The sequence below is a fragment of the Engraulis encrasicolus genome, chromosome 20 (assembly GCF_034702125.1).
Source record: "Engraulis encrasicolus isolate BLACKSEA-1 chromosome 20, IST_EnEncr_1.0, whole genome shotgun sequence".
NCBI lineage: Eukaryota > Metazoa > Chordata > Actinopteri > Clupeiformes > Engraulidae > Engraulis > Engraulis encrasicolus.
Window position 1 is genome coordinate 8,792,074 of NC_085876.1, and position 26,012 is coordinate 8,818,085.

General features: G+C 42.4%; 2 protein-coding genes across 3 annotated transcripts; one reads left to right on the forward strand and one right to left on the reverse strand.

Annotated features, from left to right (window-relative positions):
* Window positions 1-1,887: 1,887 nt before the first annotated feature.
* On the reverse strand, window positions 1,888-8,699 carry cbx3a (chromobox homolog 3a (HP1 gamma homolog, Drosophila)). 2 transcript variants are annotated; one of them, XM_063185349.1, is made up of 6 exons: window positions 8,565-8,699; window positions 5,842-5,886; window positions 5,366-5,508; window positions 4,674-4,854; window positions 2,745-2,839; window positions 1,888-2,219 (listed from the first exon to the last, which is right to left on the reverse strand). In XM_063185349.1, exons 2-6 carry the CDS (start codon window positions 5,872-5,874, stop codon window positions 2,093-2,095), a joined length of 579 nt encoding a protein of 192 aa, XP_063041419.1. In that variant the 5' UTR covers window positions 5,875-5,886; window positions 8,565-8,699; the 3' UTR covers window positions 1,888-2,092. The 2 variants fall into 2 exon arrangements, with proteins under 2 accessions (XP_063041419.1, XP_063041420.1); XM_063185350.1 differs by lacking the exon at window positions 5,842-5,886 and having other exon boundaries at window positions 8,565-8,681.
* On the forward strand, window positions 5,895-25,520 carry npvf (neuropeptide VF precursor). The gene is made up of 4 exons (XM_063185351.1): window positions 5,895-8,389; window positions 23,798-23,866; window positions 24,423-24,844; window positions 25,285-25,520. The coding sequence occupies exons 1-4, from the start codon at window positions 8,387-8,389 to the stop codon at window positions 25,364-25,366; spliced, it is 576 nt and encodes a 191-aa protein (XP_063041421.1). The 5' UTR covers window positions 5,895-8,386; the 3' UTR covers window positions 25,367-25,520.
* Window positions 25,521-26,012: the final 492 nt, after the last annotated feature.

The following is a 26,012-nucleotide window of genomic DNA, read 5'->3' on the forward strand; positions in this document are numbered from 1 at the left end:
GGAACTACAGGCAGAGATCAATATAATGTCGCTCAACCATGTAGAACTAGCAGAGATTCTATGAGTAGGCCTACCGTATCCAGTCTAACACCCCCCCCCCAAAAAAAAAGAAAAAAACTCCTCGGATCTACACGATTCACGTAAGTGACCTATTTTGAGATCAGAACGGCGAATTTCGCCGAAAGGTGACAAGTTTGCAGGTATGTTACATTGCAACATTAGTTATTCAAAGTTGGTAACTTCATGCTGCGTTCATTTTACATTCGATATTGGCGGATGTCACGCGTATGTCAGCCAATGCAGTAGTTGCTACAGATGCACCACCACTGCAGTAACAACTGGTTTGCAATCATATGCCATTACTGCTATTAGCCATTGCACCTAGTTCTAAAGCACCACCCATGTGAACCTAGTTATAGACACTACATTTCAAACTTTCAGCGCGCTTACACTGGCTATTGGTCTCTTACAGAATGGATTTAAGTACTGCTGACAAGTCAAGTCCCTAGGTGTCTATATTCACTGATATACCGGTACCAGAGATAAGTCACTTTGGTTCTTTTCCTGCATCCACTTTATGTTGAGAATAAATGAAGTCCCCATAACGCTGTAGATAGCGGTAGCGAACGTCTTGTGCAAACACCTCAAAAAGAGAAGGAGGGGACAACGCCCCCTTAGGAGACCCAACTTGAGCACACGCTTTTGCATTGAGTGGGCGTGTTTTGATTCCTCTTGATTAAAATGTCATCCTCTTTGCCGGTACTCTCCCACTACACCCCCACCACCAGAAACCTTAAATCCGGCAACACAAGCCTCCCAAGAGTCCCCTCTCCCCACAAAAGGACATTTTAGCAAGTCAGCTTCATTTATGACCTTATGAAATGGAACGCTCTACCCCTTCATGTAAGAACTGCCTCCTCCATCCACATTTTTCAGAGGCAACTTGAAATCTTTTTACTCTTGCCTGTAATCTGTGGTCTGTCTGTCATCTATTTTCTTCCACTTGCTGCTTATAATTCCAGTTTTGTGCTTGGCTTTTTAAAAACTTGCTTTAAGGAGCAAGTAAAGACTCTTCTTTTGGGACCGTCTACTTCACTAATGCTTGAGCTGCCCTAGCCCCAGGACAGACACTTGACGTGTGTGTGTGTGTGTGTGTTCACTTCTGCATTTCCTGTGCACTTTGCATGTGCTAGTGATGTTGGCTATGATCATGTCCTTGTTTGTAAGTCGTTTTGGTTATAAAGCATCTGCCAAATGCAATGTTATGCAATCGCCTTTTATATTGGTTGTTTTTAATTATTGATATCTTATGTTCAATCTTTATTTTTCCCCCTTACTAATTGCCGTTTAGTCTGCTTAAGCAGATGTTGTGCATGATTTTGTGCTACATAAACAAAATTATTTACCCTCACCCGCTCTGCTGAAGTGCATGATGGACCAACTCATGTACAGCAAATTCTAGAAGGGGTCACAATTGAGTGAGTTTGAGCCTAACACGGTTCTCAGTCAACTTGGTTCAGTTGACAAATTGAGTAATTAAATGTTTCTGGTATGTGACCTGTTGATTCCTCTTAACAGAACACCAAGGCAGCCTCTATAGAAATTTACTTGTACAAGATGGAGAGCCCATCAATCCCAATTCCAGACTTTTAACACTGCACCTCACACAGACCCAAGCACTGATGACTTCATTAATCACTAAGATGCTTTTAGGTTAAAGAGCAAGACTTTGAGAACTTGAGCTAAGAAGGAAACTGGTTTGAAAACTCATCCAATATAAGACACTGAAGGCAGCGAGCAATGCATGTTTGCATATCTGCTCAGGTTACCAAGCTAAAGAGAACAGTGCAGACCACGTCAAAACACGAGTCATACAGTATAACAGAGTAGAGTATAAACCTTTACTGTTTCACGAAAATTGAATATTTACAAAAAGAAAAAAAAAAAGAACACAGTTAAAATTCAACACGAACTAAAATGAACATTGGAAAAAATGTGTGGTTTGCTTGCATGGTGGGGGTGTGTTTGTGTGTGTATGCATGTGTGCGAGAACGTCATGATTAGTGCAGTGCACAGTGGCACACACTTTACTCTACTGTTGCTCATCCTCGGGGCAAGAGTGCCAGGTGAGGCGTTCTTCATAAAATGAGATGACAACCTGTGGACACTTAACGTTGGCCTCTCGTGCAGGTACCAGGTCGGCCTCATCAGAGTCCTTCCTACACATCAGAAAAGGAAAACAAAAATGGCGTGAGCAGAGTGTTGGCTGTTCGGACCAAAGGCAGATCAGCAGCACAACTGGACATTTGAGGAAAATGGATTACATGGAATTACAACACTTCAAATCACATGTTGATATCATGTACACACGATCGTCTAAACTCCTCACATTCCAAGTCTAGAACGGACTGTACCGTAAACTTTGCATTTCCTTACAGTCCATGGGCAGAGGAGGCCATCACTCCTAAACACTCCCACTTTTGTCCTTGAAATACTTACAACAAAATACAAATGCATTTTTGGTACAAACTGCTGTACTATTTTTTTTCAAGCAAAGGGAATAACAGTAGGGTGTGTTTGTTTCCACTGGATCAGGGGTGTGTTTCTCGAAAATGTTGTTGCTAACTAAGCTAGCAACTTACTTGGCTGCAATCCAATTTCCCATTGGGAACCAAGTAAGTTTCTAACTGGTTAGCAACAATGCTTTCGAGAGACTGATCCCAAATATGGTAGCAAACCCTCACCATTTCATAAGGAACATGAGTTCTCCACTGCTGTCTGTGGCTCCAATGATTCGCTCGGGCTCTAGGTTTCGTGCAAATCCCCTGGGCTTCTCACTCTGTAGGGCAAAACCAAGACAGAAGCTTGTAAACAAACATTGAGCACAGCGACATGCAAAGAACATTCCAAATTTGAACAGAATAGTTTAAGTATTGTGGTTTGAGCATGGGTCAAGTCAAATTCTTCATTTATTCATTCTGAGGTGGTTGTATTTCAGGTTTACTCTGGTTGCAGAACCGCAGTTTCATACATGCATGAATGAACCATTCCAGAACATACCGTTTGAAATTGGAATACTATGCGCGTCTGCACCAAATAAATGGATAAACTTCCTGCTCTAACAGTTGTCCCAATACTGACAGCAACAGAGGGCTCAGGACTACAGAGTGTCATTAATGGAAGCACTTCAGCAGTTGCAGAAAAAAAATCATGACCAAAAATGTATACAAAACATTTAAAGTAGTCACAATACAACAATATACACATGTCAAAAAAGTATGACTAGCGATTTCAAGATCAAGCCTAGTATTTTTCAATGTGAGGCAAAGAGAAGCACTGACACTTAATTATCAAAAAGACACAATGTCTGGATTTAGATGGATAAAACTTGTCCTGTAGGCCTGCACCAAGTGACTAGCTGTACACCAGGGGTGGGCAATTATTTTGGCCCAAGGGCCGCATTGGGTTTAGAAAGTTGACCAAAGGGCCGGATATCGTAGGCAACTTACCCGTGCCAATAACAAGAAATGGTGAACATAATTACACCATTGTCAGTTATGCCATTCCTGCTAATTGTATCTAGATGTAGACTTTAGTAATTTAGGTTTCCAAGACCCTTGTTGTAGGTAGCCAATCAAAGAATGAGTGACCATATGAATCTGCATTTTTGTTTTTTGTAAAAGGCTCTGAGGGCCGCATGAAATGGCTGAGTGGGCCGCATGTGGCCCCCGGGCCTGAGTTTGCCCACGTCTGATGTACACTGTACTCTAATGCCACCTAGTGGAAACACGCAAAATGGCAAAAACATTTAGGTCAGTAGGTGCAACATTGAGGTCTATGACTACGGTGAGGTTTCCACTTAGCCAGATATATCTATATACCTAGCACGTTTGAAGCATAAATGCAATTTCTTTGTGTGCACTGTGTAGCGAACACTTGTGTGCTGTGGAGTTGCTGTGTAGCAATAACAATAGGAGTTGGAGTTTCCCCTAATTGGGCTTTCCCTTCACTATATATATGTGGATAATATTTTTAAAGCCGGATTTGATACATGGATTTTCAAACTCCGCACCCAAGACTCGGGATGTGTTTATCCAATCCTTGCTCTTTTTTCTCTCTCCTCCTTTAAAGACAAAACTGGTAAAATAACTATACCTTCTCGAAAAGGGCTGCAAAACACCAGACTTAAAACAATTCATTCATTGCTACAAATCAATAATGGAGCCCCTTCCGAAGAAATCATGGTTCCTCAGAAGTCAGAAATTTTGACTAGGCTCCAATGAACTGATGAAGTCCATTATCAAATCCACCTCGACTCCACCCGAAAAATGAATGATAACCAATGGTGTGATTCTCAAGCGCTTTCAGAGCTGTGCACGTGCAAAAATATGCAATTATTTGGACCACACAACAGAAGTTGCATGTCTGACTTAGTCAATTTAGCCAAGGTGCAGCAGAAGGGCTGAGTGTGCGCCTTTGGCCTCAGCTCACGTCAAACAAATGACGTGTATATTTTAATCCATTAACTGGACTCACAAAAACTAAAGTAAGTTTCTTGTCTGATGAAAATGAACAGCCTTCTGAGACCAATCCAAATCTTCAAAATCCACCACAATCAAATGAGAAATAAAACCATGTCAAACAGAATCAGGACTACACGCATAAACACGCACCTCCTTTTTCTTCTTTGCCTTGGTCTCATCTGTCTCGGGCTCGTCCTCTGGTTTCCTCTTGTCCCCTGAGGCGGGGGCGTCCCCTGCGGGCTTCTCCACCACCCCCTTCTGGGCCACGTGGAACGCGGAGATTAACTCCGGGCAGTCCAGGTTCTCCTCCGGCTCCCACGTGTTGTCAGCACTGGGCAAATTATCAGTAGTTATTCAATGAATTATCACATTAGGCAGACATTTTATCCAAAGTAACCATCATGCAAGGGCATACATCAAAAGCATCCGATACAGGCAGAATAAAGAGTCAATAAGTAGAGCAGTGGTCACTGGACCCCATCATAAGACTCCCAATGCCCCCTTGACCCCATTATTAGCCTGCCAATGCAGGCCTTGGTATAAAAAGTAAAATGGACTAATGAATCCCAATGGCAGCACCACCCCTCTTAGCTGTATCCTTCTCAACGCCACCCTTGTGCTCCACAATGCCCCATGGGGAGCTGTAGAGCACCCCCCCCATGAGAAAAACACTAAAGGAAAACTGCCAGGGAGGAGCGGCATCAGAAGCGGAGAGGCTAAGACGCATGATGCACATGTTTCCACTACAGACAGCAACTTGAAAAGGAAGGTTTCCTTAAAAACAGAACGAATCGCTCAAAAAAGGTTCTCTTCGAAAGGGCCTTAACACAAAGGACACTCACTCGCCGAAGCCTTTCCATTTGAGATAGTACTCGACTTTGCCGTTGACCACGCGCTGGTCCAGCACCTTCTCCACGACAAACTCCTCTGGCTCGGGGGCCTCCTTCTTCGCCGTTTTCGCCAGCTGCTTCTTCCCCATGGCGCCCTAGAGAGCAAGCACCACACAACATTATTTTCAGACTGGCTTGTCTGCAACTGCAACACCTCGCGTGCAGTCACAGAGACTGGTTTGAAGTGTGAAAAACAGCCATATTGTTTTGCTCTCCCTTTTACACTGAGAGTAACTGCCCCAACTGCCGACATTTTAGTGACGGGAGCATCCCGAAAGTCAATCCTGTGATTATTTTTTTTCCACTGAAATGGAACACAAGAATTCAAGGGATTGCAGAACAGGTTCCCTCGGGATTTCTTTAAAGTGTGTGTATGTGTCTTCATATGCATGTATTGAAGTGTGAAAAGTTCTATGGGTATTACACACAGTTTCTTGTGAACGTTTCACACGGACATCCATCGGCTTCTGAGTCTGTGTGAGGTAAACAAAGATGTGTAAAGATAGATAGGATTATATACACACATTTTAGCATACAAAAAGCACACTACATGACTACCGACAGGGCGAAAAGGCACAACTTCAGAAAGAGATCCTGCTGGCAACAGTGTTTTAGCACCAGGCCCAGCCAAGTTTCCTGAAGGTGAGATACATCAACATTGTAATAGCAGAACCCTGCAGTTTTGTTTTTGCATATTTCTCAATGACCATTCTTTGTGAGCCCCTGCTCTCCGCAGGTGGTTTTCTTTGTGCATGCCTGGCTGTGGTGACAAGCTACCAAGGAGAGTGTTTGGGGGTGGGATGGTGGGTGATAAGCTGCATGTGTTCACCCAACTGGTTGCTCCAACTTAAGACCTCGTTATGCCTTTGCTACATGGACACCCACTTGCTTTGATGTGCACAAAGCTTGCAATGCGCTTCCAATGGTTGCATTGGTGCTGGTGACGCCCCTGTGAGTTTTTCTTTGCACCAGGTCAACCACAGCAGTATTTCAAGCAATATGATAGACTGGATACACGAAATCCACCATGCACCTGGGATTCACAACAACCACAGAGTAGAAAATAGGTGGACCATTTGTGTGACGTGTACTTCTTAGAGTGGCGTAACGGGTCAATGCACCATAAAAAGTGTTATCAATTTATTTAAAAGCTTCTTCTAGAAAATAGTTGAAGCATATCAAAAAACTGACTAGATTATTGTGCGTTTGGTCTTTAATGGACACACCAGTGTTGACGATGAATAAATAAAAGCACTCACTTGTGTCAAGACCAACAACAGCAATAATGTAAAGGGATTAAACATTAAACCAAGGACTCCTGCTACCCAAATATGTGGACCCACCACCATAGCTTCACCAATATACCGCATTAAACAGCGTGTATAGGCTCACCAGTGGCTGGCAGTGCCATATATTTTGCAATTCCAGCCATTTTGTACAACAGCTAATTCAAAAAGGGTCCCCTAAGTCAGGTCAAGGTAACATGTTACTGGTAATGCTATGCTAGTGCTAAAGAAGTGGTAAAATACAACCTTCTCAGTCCCATTTGTTCTTAACTGATGTTTAATTACTGATTTGTGTGTCGAAGTAATAGATTGAAGGGATTGAATGTATCCATTTGAGAAAAGTTCTGGCAATAAGTGATCTCATGATGTGAACTGACCTTGCAAGTGACGGGGATAGAACTAGTTAACCAGATTTTTATTTTTTTTGATTTTTTTTTTTACCAATGTGGCTTTTCTACCGGTTACGTAGGAGAGACATGTTGCAGTTAGGCAGCACACTAGCGAAAAGTTACTCACAATTACAAGACAAATATTTGTGAAAATTTCACTTGATTGGCCCTACCTAGAATAGATACTCAACATGAAAGATGAGGCGCGCACTTGTACGTGCAGCAACACGGCAAATGCGCAAGAGGTGTGGCGCAAATGGAACGGGAATACGAATAGACTGCGTCACCAGTGAACTTTACGTGTTGCCTTGAAGCTAATTCAACCATGCACTCCCAAATTAAACAAAAACAATAATGAATAACTACTACTCACTGACCAAAACCACGGTCGCCGACAGGTTTTTACCTCATATTCAATCTGCATGCAACACCATCAGCTTCCTTTCGGTTGCCTTTCAACATTCTTTAGTCACAACCAGCAGGCATTACCAAATTGAAAAACACACACGAATCTAGCATACCTGGACGTTCAACAGCAGTGCAATGATATATTAACACCCTATTGCATTTAATTTCAGTATGCTACATGAATGCAGAACGCACAGAAAAGCATTAACCACTCAAATGTTTGCACAACTCTTGTTCCTCTAGGGTCGGCCATGGCAAGGGAAGGTTCACGTAGCAACAACGTGATTTTGTTCAGATTGAACTAAATTAATATCGACTTCAAGTGAAAGGCATTAACTAGCATGGATATCAAAACCACAAAACAGCAGCAGCGTGGTTTGTGGGCGAACAAAGCCACGTCCCTGGAGCTAACTTTGTGTTAGCATTCCAAGTGCTATGTTCATATTACTCGGCGTTAGCAGAAGGCCTTGCCATCCCTGCAGTTAAAATGCTTCTCACCACGTGACTAACAAGTACATTTAAACGGCAACGCTGGATTTAAGTTTCCGTTTAAGTTCGCATTCAATGTTGTGAAATATTTAGACTAAAAAAATATGATGCATTCGGGTTCATAGCAATGCAATGTTAGCGGTTAGAATGTTATCCGAATGTTGGCCGACACTGTATCGTTTACCCAGTTGGCACGACTAACCTTCCGATATAATTTAATGCATGTTTTTGCAATCATAGTAGGCTGAGCAGAAACAAGGCCAGTCGAAGTGCACCTACTTACTTTCATCAAATATGGGACACGATTAAACAATTTCTAGTATTTCTTCTGCAATACTTCACTTCCAGGCATCCCAAACACAAGGGGTACGCCATCAACACTCCTGCATTGATTCTTCAAAATGGTAGGCTAGCCCGCTAACCTAGCTTCAGCGCGCGAAAACTCATTGTGCATTTCCAGAGAACAGCACTACTGCATCATAAAATGTTATAACGAATTCGCATCAACAACGAACTTTGGAATTAGCACCATTTAGTTTTTCAATAAAATGCAAGTTCTTCGTAAAACGAATAGCATACCTGTTATCCCTTGTAGTTGGAGAATCGGTGGCGCTGAGTTTTCTTCTCCTTGCACCGCATGTGAAAGCGCACAATGTACGATTTCAACCACGTTCGCCCAGCCCACTAACGTACGTACGTACAGACGCATGGCCACGCCCACGGCAGGAGAGGATGCCTTTCTAGATTTTGAATGGTTTTGCCTAAACCAGGCACAGGGCAGGCCTACATTAAATTGTATAGGCCTAGACTAGATACTGTATCATGTACACTGTACAGTAAATTGATTTAGTCAATCAAACAATGCTGCACACAGCAATAGAAACAAACAAGACGAAAATGAAAGCGAATTTTTCTTTTGCATGCTCTGGCCTGATTTGCTACAGAGGTTGTGTGGTTTTGTGAGAGGTTATGCCCCACACTCAGGGAAACACATTTGCAGATTTCAGCTTCTGTGACAATGCAAAGTATGCCTTTGTGTTAACCCTTTCACAATTAGTTGGTAGCACAAGTACCAATGGGGCAGTCATGGGCAAGCAGTTAGAAGGAGTTGGGTTTGCATACCGGTAGGGCTGGCCTGGCCTGGGGTCGAAAACTGGCCCGGGCATTTTGGCATATAGACCAGCCTCTCACATGGCATCCTGCTTTTCTACAATACAGTATTTTGATTAGTTCAGTCCACTGTCTAAGACAGGCCAATGGGTCTCCCCATCTGAATAGAGGGTCGGTCTCTATGGGTTTTTAAAAAAAACAAACATACAAAAAAACAAACAAAAAAACAGCATTGGCCCCTCCTCCTTGACTGAGGTACCCTGAGCATGGTAGCGTCCCCCTAGTGTGCTCTAAAGCGACTGCCTGCCAGAAAATGAAGGGCAAGGTGTTGCAAGAATGTGACTGCCCCCTGTAAGTCAGGATTACAAATGGTAATACTCACCAAAATGTCTGTGGTGATAGTGGAGGGTGCCAGGTGTATGTACAGTGAATTTGGTGCAGCTAACCCTCTGTAGTCCAGAGTTACTGAGGCAGTCATATTCTGGCAAGGGGATGTAAGAATTTGTGTTAAAAGCTCTCCCCTGTGTATTACAGCTTTCAGAGTCTTATCCATATAAGTCTGTGATGGCTTTGGTCATGGTGCGCCACCTAACAAGAGTAGAGTAGAGTAGAGTAGAGTAGAGTATTGTTTATTGATCCCAGGGGGAAATTAAGGTGTCAAGTAGCATACACACATACATAAATAAAGACATTGCTCACGAGACATTACACACATACTTAGACATAAAATAACCATATATAACTCACTGTTACATACATTTGCCCAGGCATATCTCTCACACTCTCTCCCTCTCACACACACACCAAAAATAATAATAAAATAAAGTGTCCACAGTGTCGCATGTGCCTTAGCTCAGTGGCACATAGAAGCCAGGACAAGTGGCCAGTAAAGTGTCCCTTAGTGTCCATAGTCTCTCTACCTAGTACAATGTCATTGTATTCCTTGGGGGCAAAGAAAGAAAAGAGAGATGGAGGGTAACACACGTCGCCAGCTGTGCCCCCCCCCAAAAGTGTACATAGTGTCACATGTGCCTTAGCGAAAGTGGCACCTAAAAGCCAAGACAAAATGATCAATAAAGTGTCCAGGAGTGTCAGTAGTCTCTCTGCATAGAGCAAAGTCCCTTGCATTCCTTCCATGTTCCAATGTCCCTACACCCTACACACACACACACACACACACACACACACACACACACACACACACACACACACACACACACACACACACACACACACACACACACACACACACACACACACACACACACACACAAAGCAGTTGTACTTTCCCAGAGTGAAGAGGAGTTGAAGAATAAAGAGTCCAGGTAGAAGCATGGGAAGCATGCTCATGAAGTGTGTAGGAGTGGGGTTAGTTTATGCAGTCCAGTCCCCTATGACGATCTCTCTTTGTATGTCCTTCTGTGCCATGTTGAATAGCTGGATGGCCCTGGGTACAAAGGACTTCCGCAGCCTCTCTGTCTTGCAGGAGATGGCGCGCAGTCTGTAGCTAAACAGGCTTCTCTGGTTGTCGAAGACTGGGTACAGTGGGTGCTTGTAGTTGTCCAAAATATAGTCCAGTCTGCTAAGTGTCCTCTTGTCAGCTGTGGTTGTGAGGGCCTCCGGTTCTGTGCCTACAACAGACCCTGCTTTCCTCACCAGCCTGTCGAGACGCCTCTTCCTAATGCTACCACCCCAGCATGCGCCAGCATGAGCACACTGGCCATGGCAGACTGGTAAAACATCTGCAGGAGTCTGTTGCAGACATTGAACGATCTCAGCTTCCTCAGAAAGTAGAGTCTGCTCTGTCCTTTCTTGTACAGTGCATGTGAGTTAGCAGACCAGTCCAGTTTAGAGTCCAGGTGAACACCCAGGTACTTGTATGTGGAGACTGTCTCCACTGTCTCCCCCTCGATGGAGACAGGCACCAAGGGTGGGATAGTTCGCCTGAAGTCTATCACCATTTCTTTGGTTTTGGTGGTGTTCAGCCGCAGCTGGTTGGTTCTGCACCATTTGACAAAGTTCTCCACCAGTCCCCTGTACTCCCCCCCCTGCCCATCTTTGATGCATCCAACAATGGCTGTGTCATCCGAGAACTTTTGCATGTGGCAGGTCTTCGAGTTGTAGTTGAAGTCAGTGGTGTACAGGATGAACAGTACGGGGGAAAGCACCGTTACTTGTGGAGCTCCAGTGCTGCTGACAACAGTCTCTGATGTGAGGTCACCTAGCCTGACGAACTGGGGCCTTCCTGTGAGGTAGTCTGTGATCCAGTTCACCAGCCCCGTCTCCACTCCCATCTGCAGTAGTTTGTTTCTCAACAGGAGTGGCTGGATTGTGTTGAAGGCGCTGGAGAAATCGAAGAACATGATTCTAACAGCACTGCTTCCTTTGTCCAGGTGAGAATGCACTCTGTGCAGCAGGTACAGGATAGCATCTTCAACTCCCACCTTCTCCTGGTAGGCAAATTGTAGTGGGTCTAGTGCGTGGTGAACTTGGGGTTTCAGAATGTTGAGCAGCAGCACACGCTCGAATGTCTTCATTATATGTGATGTGAGGGCTACCGGTCTGTAGTCGTTCAGTTCTTTGGGGTGTGGCTTTTTGGGGACAGGTATAAGGCATGAGGTTTTCCACTGTGTGGGCACCTTACCCTCATGCAGACTCTTATTAAAGATGTGTTGCAGTGGCTCAACTAGCTCTTCTGCACAGGTCTTGAGGAGTCTGGCGCTGACCCCATCCGGTCCAAGATACGTGATTATCACTTGAATGGGCGTTTCCATGAAGTCAGTCGTTTGCTGGCAGGCAGTCGCTTTAGCGCACGGCACCCCCACACCGCTTCCTTCCTTGGCACATGTCTGGCTGTCCCCTTGCACAGATTGTCAGTCTCAGTCTGATGTGTTATTGATGTTGAAAGGATTTTTTTGCCATTCAAATAACTGTCAAGTCAAATAAATGTTGAGTCACGCTGAGGCAGTAGGACGTCTTGCAGAGTGCAGTCATTGGTTTAAATTTTTCAATTGGTTTTGTAATAAATTATGATTAGCTCGGTCTGCTGTGTAGGCCCTACAGCCTATTGTAAGAATAATTATGAATCCCTGCTTTTAAAATTGTTATTATCATCAGTTGAAATGTCTTTTGTGCAGCTCTGTGAAAGTCATGAGCTAGGTAGAAAGTTAAATAGTTCAGAGAAAGACCTTTCAGAATCATGACTGAACATAACATTAGAAACGCTTTGAGGATCTCGAGACCAGACAACACGTTAGAAATAGTTCTGCAACTGTGCACTATGATGTGAACTGTGAAATAAAAACTCTTGCTTTTGCTAAACCTAGAGAGAGTCAAGATCAGTTCGCTTTAAGACAGAGCTTGTTCTCTGAAAAACGCTCCTTTCTTCTTTTCCCGTTGGCCAAAGTGTAAACCCTTACTACTCTTGTCCGTGTCTGTTCATTGTAATTGTATACAAAATTGTCTAGTTTTCTTAACACCTATTAAAGGTTGACCAATGGAACAATGTCCAAAGGATAAAAAAATACAAAAGTTGGCTCCTGAGGAGTATTGGCCCATCAGGAAAATGCACAAGATTACCAGTCCAGCCCTGGGGCCTCCGTACACCTTTCACTTTCTTATCCTTTCTTCTTATTTACAGTATGTCTCATAAGTGAGTACACCCCTCACATTTTTGCAGATTTGTAAGTATATCTTTTCATAGGACAACATTAAAGAAATTTCACTTTGACACAATGATTAGTGACCTGTTAACAACATATATAACCGCTTACATTTGTTGATCACTCACAAAAATACAGCCATTAATGTTTGAACATGTACCCACAAAGTGAGTACACTCCAGAATAAAATCTGGTAGAGAAGGGGCCGTGTTGGCCCGAATCATCTCGAAATTAAAAGGAATTAAAACGGAGGGCATCTGTGTGCGTTTCAACCTTTCTTTACATTGAACTTTTACATTTTGAGTCTGCACCTGGCTTAAATACATTGGTGTGATATTTGAATGTAATTATGGGCCCCCTAAGTTACAGGTTGATGGAGGCCCCTCAGAATGCAAATTTCGTGGCAAAACTACATAGCCAGCCAGCGTCATAATTCCAAGATAGAAATTAAAAATAACATATGTGCAGACAAATCTTAATACTGCGTCTTGTCACAATTCTGTCCTCCACATTCCCCACCCCCCTTTAGCCAACTGGGGCCCCCATAGGCTGCAGCCATATCTATTCTGTGGGTTAATCAAGCCCTGACTAGGGTAGTTAAATTTTCAATTACTTTTTCAACGTTGCACTGGTGAAGTGGTGTGCAATATGGTGCTACAGTCCAGGACCCAGAGTGCTCAGGGTCCATTGGTTCCATTTTGTTCTTAAATACAGCTTGTTCTCATTGCACCTTTTCGAAGATGGCATCCAGAGACGCTTTAAAACTGGTCCACCATTTGCACCATATGCAAATCAAGCCATTAAGCACTGAATAGCCAGGTTAAGCACTGACATTTCTATGTCCATATGCTTTGACCCGCTGGGCCTTTTACTGCCTAAAGATGCAGATTACATGACATTACATTAATGCTTTAGCTGACGCCTCTTCAGCCAAAGGCAGTGGGTAGTTTTAACGGCAGAGTCTGATCAAATGAAACCTCAACACTACTTACATAGATGTTCGACAATACAGTAAAGTACTATATTTGACTTTAACAAGAAAACCTCTCCCTAACCAACAGGCCACTACTGTGTTCAGATACCACCAGGCATGTTTAAGGCCGCTTTCACACCAAAGTCTCGCGGGACGGAAGCGATTTTTACTGGCGAAAATGCATGTAAACATACAGCCGCTGCAAATATTGAGAGTCCACTTCGAAATTTTCAGTTTTCCTGATTTTGCTATGGGGTATGTGTTTGAGTAAAACAAACAATGTTATTTCATTCTATAAACTAAAGACAAAATTTGCTCCGAATTTCAAAAAAAATATTGTCATTTAGATCATTTATTTGCAGAAAATCTCAAAAAGGTCAAAATAACACACAAGATGCAATGTTTCCAAATCTCAAAAAAGGCAAAGAAAACAAGATGATATTAACTTTAAAACAACATAATAGTAATGTATTAACGTAGGAAGAATTCAGAAATCAATATTTGGCGGAATAAGCCTGATTTGTAGTCACAGCTTTCATGTGTTCTGGTATGCGTTCCTAGCCTGGGAACTCCCATACTGCCTTTAGTTCTACACAATCGTTTCGATCTGAAAGACAGTATGGCGAGGATGACTCATAACGTACAAGATCATGGTACCTGTGTCATAATGGCCAAGCATTCCGACCTTAACAGTTTCTCTGCCCAATCAGAGAGCAGGGCAGTGTGTCATAATAGCCAAGTATTCTGCCACCTATGGAATTTAATATAGGCAACTCCCCAGACCTAATCTCACTTGTGATTAGGTCTGGTGTTAACCAGGCAAATGCGTTCCATTACGTCTTCACATTGTTCTTGGATGACTTTATTCCAGACCTAGTGCAAGAATTCAAGTTGTTGAGCTTGGGTGGATGGCTTGTGGCCATCCAACTTCCTCTTAATCACAATCCAGGGGTTTTCAAGGGGGTTCCGGCCTGGAGTTTGGGCTTACCATGTCAGGGTATTGCTCTGGTGGTCCTCCATCCACAACTTGTTGGCAAGCTGAGTGGCTGGAGAATTTAAAATTGTAATTTAACAATTTAAGGTGAGGATTTCATTCTTCATCTTATAGTTTTATGGCCAATGACAAGTAACATTAATGGTGCAGCCCTTAAAAAATTCGACCATGGTAAACCATGATTTCATGTTTTTTTAAGCATGGTTCGTCACAGTTTTTGGTTTGACAATGGTTTAACTATAAAATGAACCACAGTTTTACGCTGAAAATGAACCATGGTTAATCACAGTTAATGATTGTTCATTAAATGACACTTAGCTGCTGCTTTTTTATCCAATGCAGATATTTGTGACAGTCCTTGGTGCAATGTGGGGTTAGGTGCCTTGCTCAAGGATGGAGGTGTAGGGAGAGGATAAGGGTGGGATTCAAACATGCAACTCTGTGATCTTCAGTCCAACTCCCTAACCATTACACCAAGGCTGTTTTTCTAGGTGACCATGGAACCCACAATTAATTCACAAACATGATTAGTCAGGAACCACAGTTTTCATGGTCACCCCCCAAAAACATGGATAAGCCATAGTAATACTATGGTTGGTTCAGAGTACTTAGAGAAACCATGGTTACTGGAGTAAAACCATGGTCGATTTTGGTAAGGAATTACTGCAAAGATGAGGATTCACATTCAGATTCTTATTCCCATTCATCACATCATTTCAAATTGTGAACTAATGATGGGCTAGGGGTGAGGAACCTTTTTCATTCAAAGGGCCACTTCAAATTTTATAAAGTCCTCCAAGAGCTGTACTATGAACACAAACCAGGATTTCCCCCTGCACTTTAGGCCTATATTGAAAGCGGCCACCTTTACAACAGACCACACCATCACTAGGTTCCCTGAAATCATAATTTAATTGTATTGCTCTACAAAATGTGCCAAATTTCATGTGAAACTGCATAGCATTACCATTATATCCAACCGTAACTCGGGCCATTCGTGAAGTCTTTACGAGAAAAACAGGGAAAAAAAATCATCTTTAAGCCTTGTGGTGCCGTTACGAATAGCCTCTTTTCTCGTGGTTGGGTGACGAAAGGGGGAACTGACAATTGGGGTAGTTTGGTTCTGGGGGGAAGAATAATGTGGACGGACGTCAACAATCAAGCGTGAGTGAAGGCTAACCGGAAACAACGGTAATCAAACATTTCAAACAAGTGATTTACGGTGAAGTTTAGGGTTAAGGTTAGGGTTAGGGTTAAGGTTAGGGTTAGGTTTAGGGTTGAGGTTAGAGACAATGTTGGAGGAAGGGAGACATGGCATGAAGCTGACACAACGACAGCGCTCCCCTCCCGGAATGCACGCTACTCGGGTGGTCTCTCTCTCTCACTCGCTCTCTTTCTTACCCACTCTCGCCGACAGCACGGGTTGCCCAACTACGAAAAATGAGGCTATATCGTAGCGTCACCACGAAGCATACAATTGATTTTCCGCGAGACTGGGCTCTTATATTGGTGGCCAGATAACGTGATCTCAGAGGCCGTAAATGGCCCCTATAGGTTCCCCACTCATGGGCAAGAGTCCCGAAACATTTGGATCCCATGTTGTCTTGGGATTTTATACTTAGAGCTCAAATACCGTTTTTTCCCCTAATAGTTTTCCTGAATTGCACTCAGCTTTTCAGTGCGACTCCTTTCTTTCTCCTTTCTTTTTCACACAACGAGCAGAGCTCTCCAAGAAGACTGACACGCTCCACCTTCACCTGCTTTCCCATTCATCACATTACCAAGCTTGCTCCCACGCATCTCTTCACAGGAACTCACCCATGAAACCAGTTATGCGGCTTGACAACATGATCAGTGCCATGTCATGAGGTGTGCATCACGGGTGGAACTTATTTTTTTACCCCCACCAGTCACTGTGGCAGGTAGATTTTAAAATCTAGCACTCACCATCTATTTTTACTATTTACTATTTAAAAGTGACTGGTGGGTTGAAAAATTTACCCGTCAGCCCTGAAATTTACCCGTCCTTGGCGGGTGGACGGTCGCTTATTTCCAACCCTGGTGTGCATTAAGGAACATGAAGTAGCTTTCCACTACAGAGACATAGCCCACACCTCCTAACTATAACGTACAGTATATCACGAAAGTGAATACACCCCTCACAGTTTTGCAGATTTTTGAGTATATCTTGTCATAGGAAAGCATTACAGAAATTTAACTTTGACACAATGATTAGTGACCTTTTAACAACATATTTAACCGCTTAAATTTCTTGTTCACTCAAAAAAAAACAAAATACAGCCATTAATGTTTGAACATGTACTCACAAAAGTGAGTACACCCCAGATTAAAATCCGGTAGAGAAGGGGCTATGTTGGCTCGAATTGTCTCGAAATGAAACGAAATGAAAAGGGATGACAAGGGAGGTCATCAGTGTGCGTTTCAACCTTTCTTTGCATTGAACTTTTAAATTTTGAGTCTGCATCTGGCTTAAATAGATTGGTGAGAGATTTGAATGCAATCCTATGGAGAATATCATGATCTGCTTCAGTAGTCACAGTGCATGTTGACATGCATGTTTCTTTTAGGTGTATTTCAGATTGCCAATGTTGACAGCATTCATGCATCCCCAAACCATGGCAGTCCCACAACCATGCTTGGCTATTGAGAGGATACACTTTTTTTTGTAAAACTCACTTGTTTACCACCACACATGCTTGACACCATCTAAAGCAAATTTCTTTATCTTGGTCTCTTCAGATCACACAACATGGTTCCAGTGATCCATATCCTTGGTCTGTTTATCCCTCTTGAGAGAGAGGCAAATTTCTTTATCTTGGTCTCTTCAGATCACACAACATGGTCCCAGTGATCCATATCCTTGGTCTGTTAATCTCTCTTGAGACCAAAGATAAACAAATTTGCTTTAGATGAACAAGTAAGTTTTACAAAAAAAGTGTATCCTCTCAATAGCCAAGCATGGCAGTGGGACTGGCATGGTTTGGATATGCATGAATGCTGTCAAAATTGGCAATCTGAAATAGCCTACACGTAAAAGAAACATGCATGTCAACATGCACTGTGACTACTGAAGCAGATCATGATATTCTCCATAGGATTGCATTCAAATCTCACACCAATCTATTTAAGCCAGATGCAGACTCAAAATTTAAAAGTTCAATGCAAAGAAAGGTTGAAACGCACACTGATGACCTCCCTTGTCATCCCTTTTCATTTCGTTTCATTTCGAGACAATTCGAGCCAACATAGCCCCTTCTCTACCGGATTTTAATCTGGGGTGTACTCACTTTTGTGAGTACATGTTCAAACATTAATGGCTGTATTTTATTTTTTTCTGAGTGAACAAGAAATTTAAGCGGTTAAATATGTTGTTAAAAGGTCACTAATCATTGTGTCAAAGTTAAATTTCTGTAATGCTACCCTACGAAAAGATATACTCAAAAATCTGCAAAACTCTGAGGGGTGTATTCACTTTCGTGATATACTGTAATTCCCCAATTTATAACCTGAAAGTATTCTGCCTATCTTAGCCTGGTCTAAAACACATTTAAATAAAAGAAAGCCTTTTCTTTTTAATCTAAAAGACTCCTACAAATTACAGCTTGCCTTCATTTGTAGCCTGGTGGCCCAAACAATGTTTATGTTAATAGTTAGTCCTGTCTATTATTTGCAGAAATGGTAGTATGTTCGCATGCCACTGGAGTCACGTCTATTACTCACGTTCAGCAACTTATATGCAGTCTTGTATGCAGTCCGTCTGTAAGAAATCAATTTGCGTAGCGGGTTAGCATATAGGTTTGTGGACCTACTTTAAATAAAAAATGACTTGTTCTATGGAACAGCTATACATCATACTGAAATATGACAATAATCTATCACCTGGACAAACCATGTGGTGATCTTTATAGATGTCTAATGACTGTGTTGTAATACAATATTGGAGACACAACTGGGTGTGTATGGTGGACTACCTCAATGTGCACTGTGTAATATTTTTTTCAGAATTCATGCTGCCCATTCACAAATGTTACCTTTTTTACGAATACTTATCACCAGCATCAAATTCCAAGTATTCACTATGACTGGGAAAATGGCGCTTTTCATAGGATTACATGAAAAAGTGGATCTTCTCCATGTCCACCATGTTCAATTTCAAAAAATTTCTACCTGCAAAACTTACTGTACCCTGGTCATAACAGTAAATACCCTGCCCTTGGATATTATTACAGTCTGCCATTGTGACGAAAAGGGGTGCCATTTAAACTCCTGCTTTGGCTGCTTTGTTTAGTCTTCTTTCAACAAGTATGTAGCACTGCATGAGTCATCTCTGCTGCATGGAAGACTGAGGCAGTAAGTACACCCAAGCTATAGGAAGAAGAGCTATAGGATGTGGGTTAAGTGGTCAAGTGGGTTGCCTGATTATCAGAGGAGTCAAAAGTAAAAGTAAACGTAAAAAAAGAAACACAGTTTCCTTCCCACACAAGTAACTTATCTGTGTAAACGGTATACCTGTATACTCGTCTTACGATCAGCTAACTGTGCACTGGTTGGATCAAGTTTGTGGTGGGTCCTTGATAGATTTTCAGTGTTTTTCCAGTAACAACACAGTCTACATCTATCCCATTACTTACAATGGAGTAAATGGTGTAACAGCTGTGTAATGCCATGTGCTAGTGTTGTGATTACACCACAGAAGTACTTTTACTTTTACTTTTGACACCTCTGCTGATTATCGACTTTCAAATCTCGTACCAAGATGTTGGTCTGACCAAGAAGATAACGAATAACGTTTCCCAAACGGTCTGATTAACCTGCCTCCATGGGCTTGACACTGGTCCATGCCAGAAGAGGTTGTGCCAAAGTTTAAAACCAAACCTTTTCTTAGCCGCAACAAGACGTCTCTACTTAAATCACGTCACTGCCTTGAACACGCCTTGAAAGCCGCAGGGGAGTAGAGTTGCCACCACGTCACTGCCTAGAACACTCCTCTACCCAGGGCCGTTGGAGCTGCTCAAAGTTGATTGCTTCCCGACAAAGTGGGTGGGATTTTTCTAAATGGATATTGCATTTTGTAATGGGAGAATGGATTAAAACAATAACTTGTTAACATGAATGCCTATATATAGCACAGGGCAGTAGAGTTTAATCACTAGGACTTGAATCTTGGACCTTCTGGGGTACCAAACTGGGACTCTGACCGCTACAACAAAGATCCAGACTCTTTGGCATGACAGTCATGCACCCACACTACCCAAGTAATGGTCACTCCATCACAGTGCCTTCCTCTTCGGGAAGCGCACCCTTGCACTTCACACATGTCTCTCAAGCAGCTGCCCATCATGCTTCTCTCGTCCAGTGTTCCTCTTCATGTATGCCTTACCCATAAAGGGATGTAAGCATCCATGGCCTAGCGGTTAGAGAGTTGGTCTTTCAAACTACGGGTTGCCGTCAGCTAAGCGTCAGCTAAGTGAAATATAATGAAATATAATGTAATGTAAGCTTACTTTTTATGTAACAGTGCAATAGAGTAATGTAAACACAGAGTTTAAAGGTGTACTGTGTAGGATGGTGGCTAAATACTATGCTGCTCACGGACACTTTGCTGTCTATTGTCAAACTTGATCTTTCCATGAATATTTACTAGATAATAAACTAATATTTACTAGTATGACTAGTAGGCCTATGAAGTCCAGTCGTTTTGCAGCTGAAATTGGCTATTTCTGGAAATTCAAAATGGCAGACCATGGAGAAGATCCCCCATTTCATGTACGAAAAATTCAATTTTTCCCAGTCGTAATGATATAATGTGTAATGGTAGTGGTATGCAGTGGCGTGCACAGACATTTTGGGCGGGCAGGTGCTTGAGGTGGGGGAGGGGGGTGGAACTTCCAGTTGCCGTACAAGGATGTAGAGGCTATATAATGTTATATCAGGGAATTGTCAAATGCTTTTGATCGTCAAGCATTTGTGCAAAAAAAATCCAAAAAGGAAAAGGGCGGTATGTATTAGGGGTGTAAATAATATCGAAATGTATCAGTATATCGCAATATATTCTGATGATTGAATCGAATTGCATTGTATCGTGGGTCATTCTTAAGTATCGAAAATAATTGAATCGCTGTCCCCTGCCCAATAACTCAATGTAAGTGGAAAAGTAATTGGGAAAAAAATCAAATTTATCGTTGGGCATTCTTAAGTATTGAAAATAATCGAATCGTATCGCATCAAATAATAAGATATCGATATTGAATCGTATTGTCATGGTGGCTGTGATTTACACTCCTAGTATGTATTGTTGGAAAAGGTAACATCTGTGAATGGGCAGCATAAATTCTGGAAATAAACTGCTGAAAATATTACACAGTGCACCTTTAATGGAAATATTTGCCGATAGCATACAGCATCATAGCTAGAGAAATTATTACTCATCTCATGGTTTACAGTCACTGAACATGCACTCGACATTACATTGTATAATTCCAGAGACGGTTTCATGAAGAGCTAGATCAACTTTTCAGTACTTCACTGATTTACCGTAGGGACACATAGCAGGCGGAGCGAGCGAGCGAGGCGAAGAGAGGCGAAATTCATTGACAGCTCAACCGTCATCCGGTGATCGCGGCGAATCAAATGGAATGGAATAGTTATGTTGTTGATTTGATTGGGCCGCCGCAGGCGAATTCGCTCCTCATTTGCATAATATTAAACTTTGGTCGCTTCGCTCCTGTTTGCTTGCCTTCGCCTCTTTCATAGGAATGAATGGCGAAGTTCGCTTTGCTTGGGAATGATTCTACGATTCGACTGCGCTTTTGGCAAAAGCAAAATGTCAATTATCAGTATTTTTTTTCAACTAAATGACCTAGATGTTTACATAGTGTATATATTTAAGTTTCCAAAGAAGCAAATTGCCAAGCTTAATCTTAAATCATTTGATAAATACTCTAATGAAAGTGAACATTTGCTTAATTATTTTGTCAACAGTGTTATGGACAAATACTATGTAATTTCAAACATATATAAAAATACTACAGAGTTGAAACAACATACGTTTGAAAGCGGAATTGGCAATTAAAATCCATGGACTTAAAAGCGCAGTCAAATCGTAGAATCACTCTTGGCCTTGGGTCCCTACCGTTTGTGCCCGCGACAACAGTCTATGTGATAAACAAAGAAGTGTGTTTTTTTCTCTCCACAATTCATCTGCGTGCCCACAGGCGTTTAGGGTGGATATCTGTCTAATACTACCCATGGACACACATATCAACGTGCATATCTATAGGATATTCAGAGTGAATATTACATTAGGCTATATTCCTTCCAGGTGCGTGTGCTAAGAAAAACTGTGTGCACTTCTGCGTTTTGTCGTTCCAACGGCGATGACAGGTTGGAGCGTTTTCAAGATCTTCACTTTGGCAGGCGTTTGTGTTTTCTGCGTTTTGAACTCAAGAAAACGATGTCGCCGTGGGCATGATAGGCACATCTGTGGAAATGTTCTACGTTTTCCTATCATTATCGTTGTCGTAGGCATGTAGCCTTAGCTTGCACCATTTTTACATAATCATTCAGGATATTACTATTCTTTCAGCAGAATTACTCGAGTTTAAGCCCAATATACTCCTATACTGTACTATACTGGCCACCACAATTAGCATGGTCTTAATTATAAACAAATAAAAATACAATGCAAGATGACGTGTGCGAATGTCTCATTTTATACAAAATGACCCTGATACCATTGGGTAGCCATGGGAGACTTCATCAATGCCAAGGATCAATCGGCGGTAAAGAGCCGAGGTACTGTGATGGCCACAGGAATAACTCTTTGTGAACACTTCCGGAGTTCTTTTCTGAGTAGGTACATACTGTATGTCCCCTCCATTCACTTATTAATTCATGCCAGACATACATGAACTGTCACCCTGCGGCGACTATGACGTTACTGTGGCTCACGACAGAATGGACAGGATTCCATGCTGCCAATTACTTTTGTGAACACCAAAGCCTTTCAACGTTTCCATGGAGAGGCCATTTCCTACAAATACCTCATAAAAGGAGCAACGTTCTCCTTTAATGAGGCCTAATTGAAGGGGGCAGCCATGTTCAATGCAGCAGCTCTTGAGTCTACAGCACTGGACGATGCCCTGGTCAAATAGCTGTTATGTAGACCTGAACTAAGGTCACACACACACACACACACACACACACACACACACACACACACACACACACACACACACACACAGCAGTGTTCAGTGTGTGTGTATATATAATATACTGTACACTACGGTGTGTGTGACCTTATTTGAGGTATATCAGCTGTGTATATATAGGCTATATTGTTCTTTGTGGGCCTTTATTTGACAGATTACTGAACTTCAGAAAGGAAACAAGTGGGAGAGAGATGGGGCAAGGTTAGGAGAAGACCCAGGCCAAAATTGATCCTTCCAATGGGCATACATGAAGTTAATTAGCTCTGGTAACTTAATTAGCCCCAAACGCCATTACCAACAAATCCCGCTTCTAATTAGTCATATGCTGGGTTGAGGCCGGAGCGTGTATTCTGGGAAATGGTGTGCCAAGGCATGGTGTGTGTGTGTGCGTGTGTGTGAGCGTGCACGAGTCTTTTGTCTGTTTCTGCATGCGCCTGTCATTAGTCTGAGTAAAATATTTCAGACCACATGTGGCGTCATTATGTCAAATGCATGAATGAAAAACGCTAATTTCATGGAATGTCAATCATGTTTTTGAAAAAAAAAAAGCATTTAGGGCATGTGTGAATTACTAAGTTTGTGGGAGGTCGGGGCATTGGCGTGCGTGCGTGCGTGCGTGCGAGTGTGTGAATGAGAGAGAGGGAGACAGAGACAGAGAGAAAGAGAGAGAGCACTGTATCGGTGCACGCCCACCAGTAAATGCATGTCCATTTGTTTGACCATGTGGGTATATATAGAGGGCAGCATACAAAGGGTCCATCAGCTGAAAAAGGAGTTGGGAGAAAATGCTGTCGTCTCACCTCTTCTCTTTATTCGTTTGCTCTCTTGCCCTCTCCGTCCAGACCGCTTCTGTCATGCCAACCACTGCCAGCGAGGAAGGTGATCATATTGGCCAAAGGACACAATACATGGTAAGCAAAAAAAGGAAAAAGAAATTGCCTATTGTACTGTCTGTCTTCTTGTGTAGGCATATGTATATGAATGTTGTAAATCATCTATGCTCAGGTCATTTATGACAGAAATGGCAATAATATTATTATAATATAATAATAATCTAATTTTAGAAGGCTGTGTTGAATATGGGGCAATATAAATGCAACCATAACAATGGTAGGTAAGCTTAATTTATTAGACGATCTTAATCCAAGGTGCTGTGATAGCCAGTTTCTCTTTATATGCACATCAATAAACCGTTTATGATCAGGTTTTTGGAGTAACAGGTTTATTTAAGATCTTAAGTTTACATGAACACTTGAATAAACACCACATGTGATGTCAAACAGTTTGACGGATTAGGCCTACTCCAAATATGTTTTTTTTCTTATTTAGGCCAATATGATATTTTGCCTTTGGGAAACAAATTTGCACATGGGCTACATAGCCTAATGAACACCACAACACTGGATCACAATCCTAAAAGGTCTACTCTTAAACATTTTATTGATTCCCATGAATTCTCCCCTACAGACTGACCGTCACCGTCGCAGTTTCAACATAGAGGATTTCCCGCTCACCGTAGTGCCCACGAGCGCACGTGTCAGCTCACCGCTGGTCCTCAGGCTTCACCCACCCGTTGCCAAACCGTCTCACCTGAACGCCAACCTGCCGCTACGCTTCGGACGCAGCAGTGAAACAACAGAATCGGAGCAAATCAAGGAACAACACCAAACGTCGTCCAAATCGTCCTTTCTCAACCTGCCCCAGCGCTTCGGTCGACAACAGGAGGACTGCAGCAGGTGCGCGAGGTCTGGCGCGCCACCCTCTGCCACGTTGCCTCAAAGATTCGGAAGACGGCATGCGCTTAACTTCCTGGCCTTCCTACCGTTTCGTAAAACGGCGTCCATCCTCGTCCCTGCATCCAAGTCATCCGAGGTCGAATTAGAACTAAGGTAAAGATGAGTGGGCGGTTGCAGTCCCACGCTGATCTATCCGGAATGTAGGCCTATACGTCTTCTACATAGAATAGGCCTAGCATACTGACAACAACTTTGCTTTGGGTAGACCTCTCCATAGGCTAGTAGGCCTAGTCTATCACGCATGCAACATTTTCCAAGTTTCACTATTCTTTAAATGTAAACGAGAATTTAAGACAGAAATAAAAGATTAGTCAACATATTTTTAAAGCAAAGTCTCACCCCACCCCCCAAATAAACTGAGTGCACAATGATTCCTCAGGAACAACATTGGTTGGTGGTGGATAATGGATTTTGCATTATACACAGAGCTGACAAGGCCCAATGCAGGCCTATGCATGTGAAGTACACTTGTTCCAAATGTAAATAATTATTGACATTTTCAATTTATTCATTTATTTATTCTTTTGTCATAGGAGAACCTTTGACGATAACAGTTCTGACTGGACGGAAGACACGATTGCAGGGGACAGCCTATGGACTTTTAATTTAACCTAATTGAATATCCCAGGGTCTGGCACCTGTTGACACAGGATGTCTTGGAGACTTGTTTCCTGATATACTTGCCATTTAGCTGAGTTTGTGTTGTACTTTCTATCTAGGCTATGTAAAATAAATGTAGGCTAAATGTAAAATAAAAGACTTGGATGGATCTGATGGTTTGTCTCTGTTTTTGTTGTTGGTGGTTTTTTTGCATATTAACCCAGCAAATAGGCCTAACATTCAACAATGCAGTGAAATCCATGGCGATATGTAGGCCTATCCACATATTGGACCTAACAATCCACTTTCACATATTGCTTTTCATGGTGCAACAAAATAGTAATAAAGAAGAAACAAATCTATGATAGTGAGCAAACGGGCATTTTTAAGGTAGTGAACAAATTTAACTGCAGTCAGCATTCTCAGTACTGTAGTTTGGTTACTGGGCTGTTAAAGAGTAAAGACTATTGACTTGGGCCTATATGCAGTTACGTGTACATCTTTTGATAGCCTAGCATAGGCCTACTTATTCTTAGGCTTTTTACAGACACCTGCGTGATTTCAAGTAATAGAATACTTTTCATGTAGGCCATGTCGAATCTCTGTGCAGATGGGGCCGTTGGTAGCCTGGGAAATCCCATGCTGCTTTGCGCAATCGTTC

Bases quoted from the DNA above. Each gene is read 5' to 3' on its own strand.
- npvf (XM_063185351.1), top strand. The intron at 23,867-24,422 runs GTAAGCAAAAAA...TCTCCCCTACAG, and splicing joins GCCAAAGGACACAATACATG to ACTGACCGTCACCGTCGCAG. The intron at 24,845-25,284 runs GTAAAGATGAGT...CTTTTGTCATAG, and splicing joins GAGGTCGAATTAGAACTAAG to GAGAACCTTTGACGATAACA.
- cbx3a (XM_063185349.1), bottom strand. From the start codon at position 5,874: ATGGATGTCCGTGTGAAACGTTCACAAGAAACT. The intron at 5,509-5,841 runs GTGTGTAATACC...CTTGCTCTCTAG, and splicing joins TGAAACGTTCACAAGAAACT to GGCGCCATGGGGAAGAAGCA. The intron at 4,855-5,365 runs GTGAGTGTCCTT...TAATTTGCCCAG, and splicing joins AAATGGAAAGGCTTCGGCGA to TGCTGACAACACGTGGGAGC.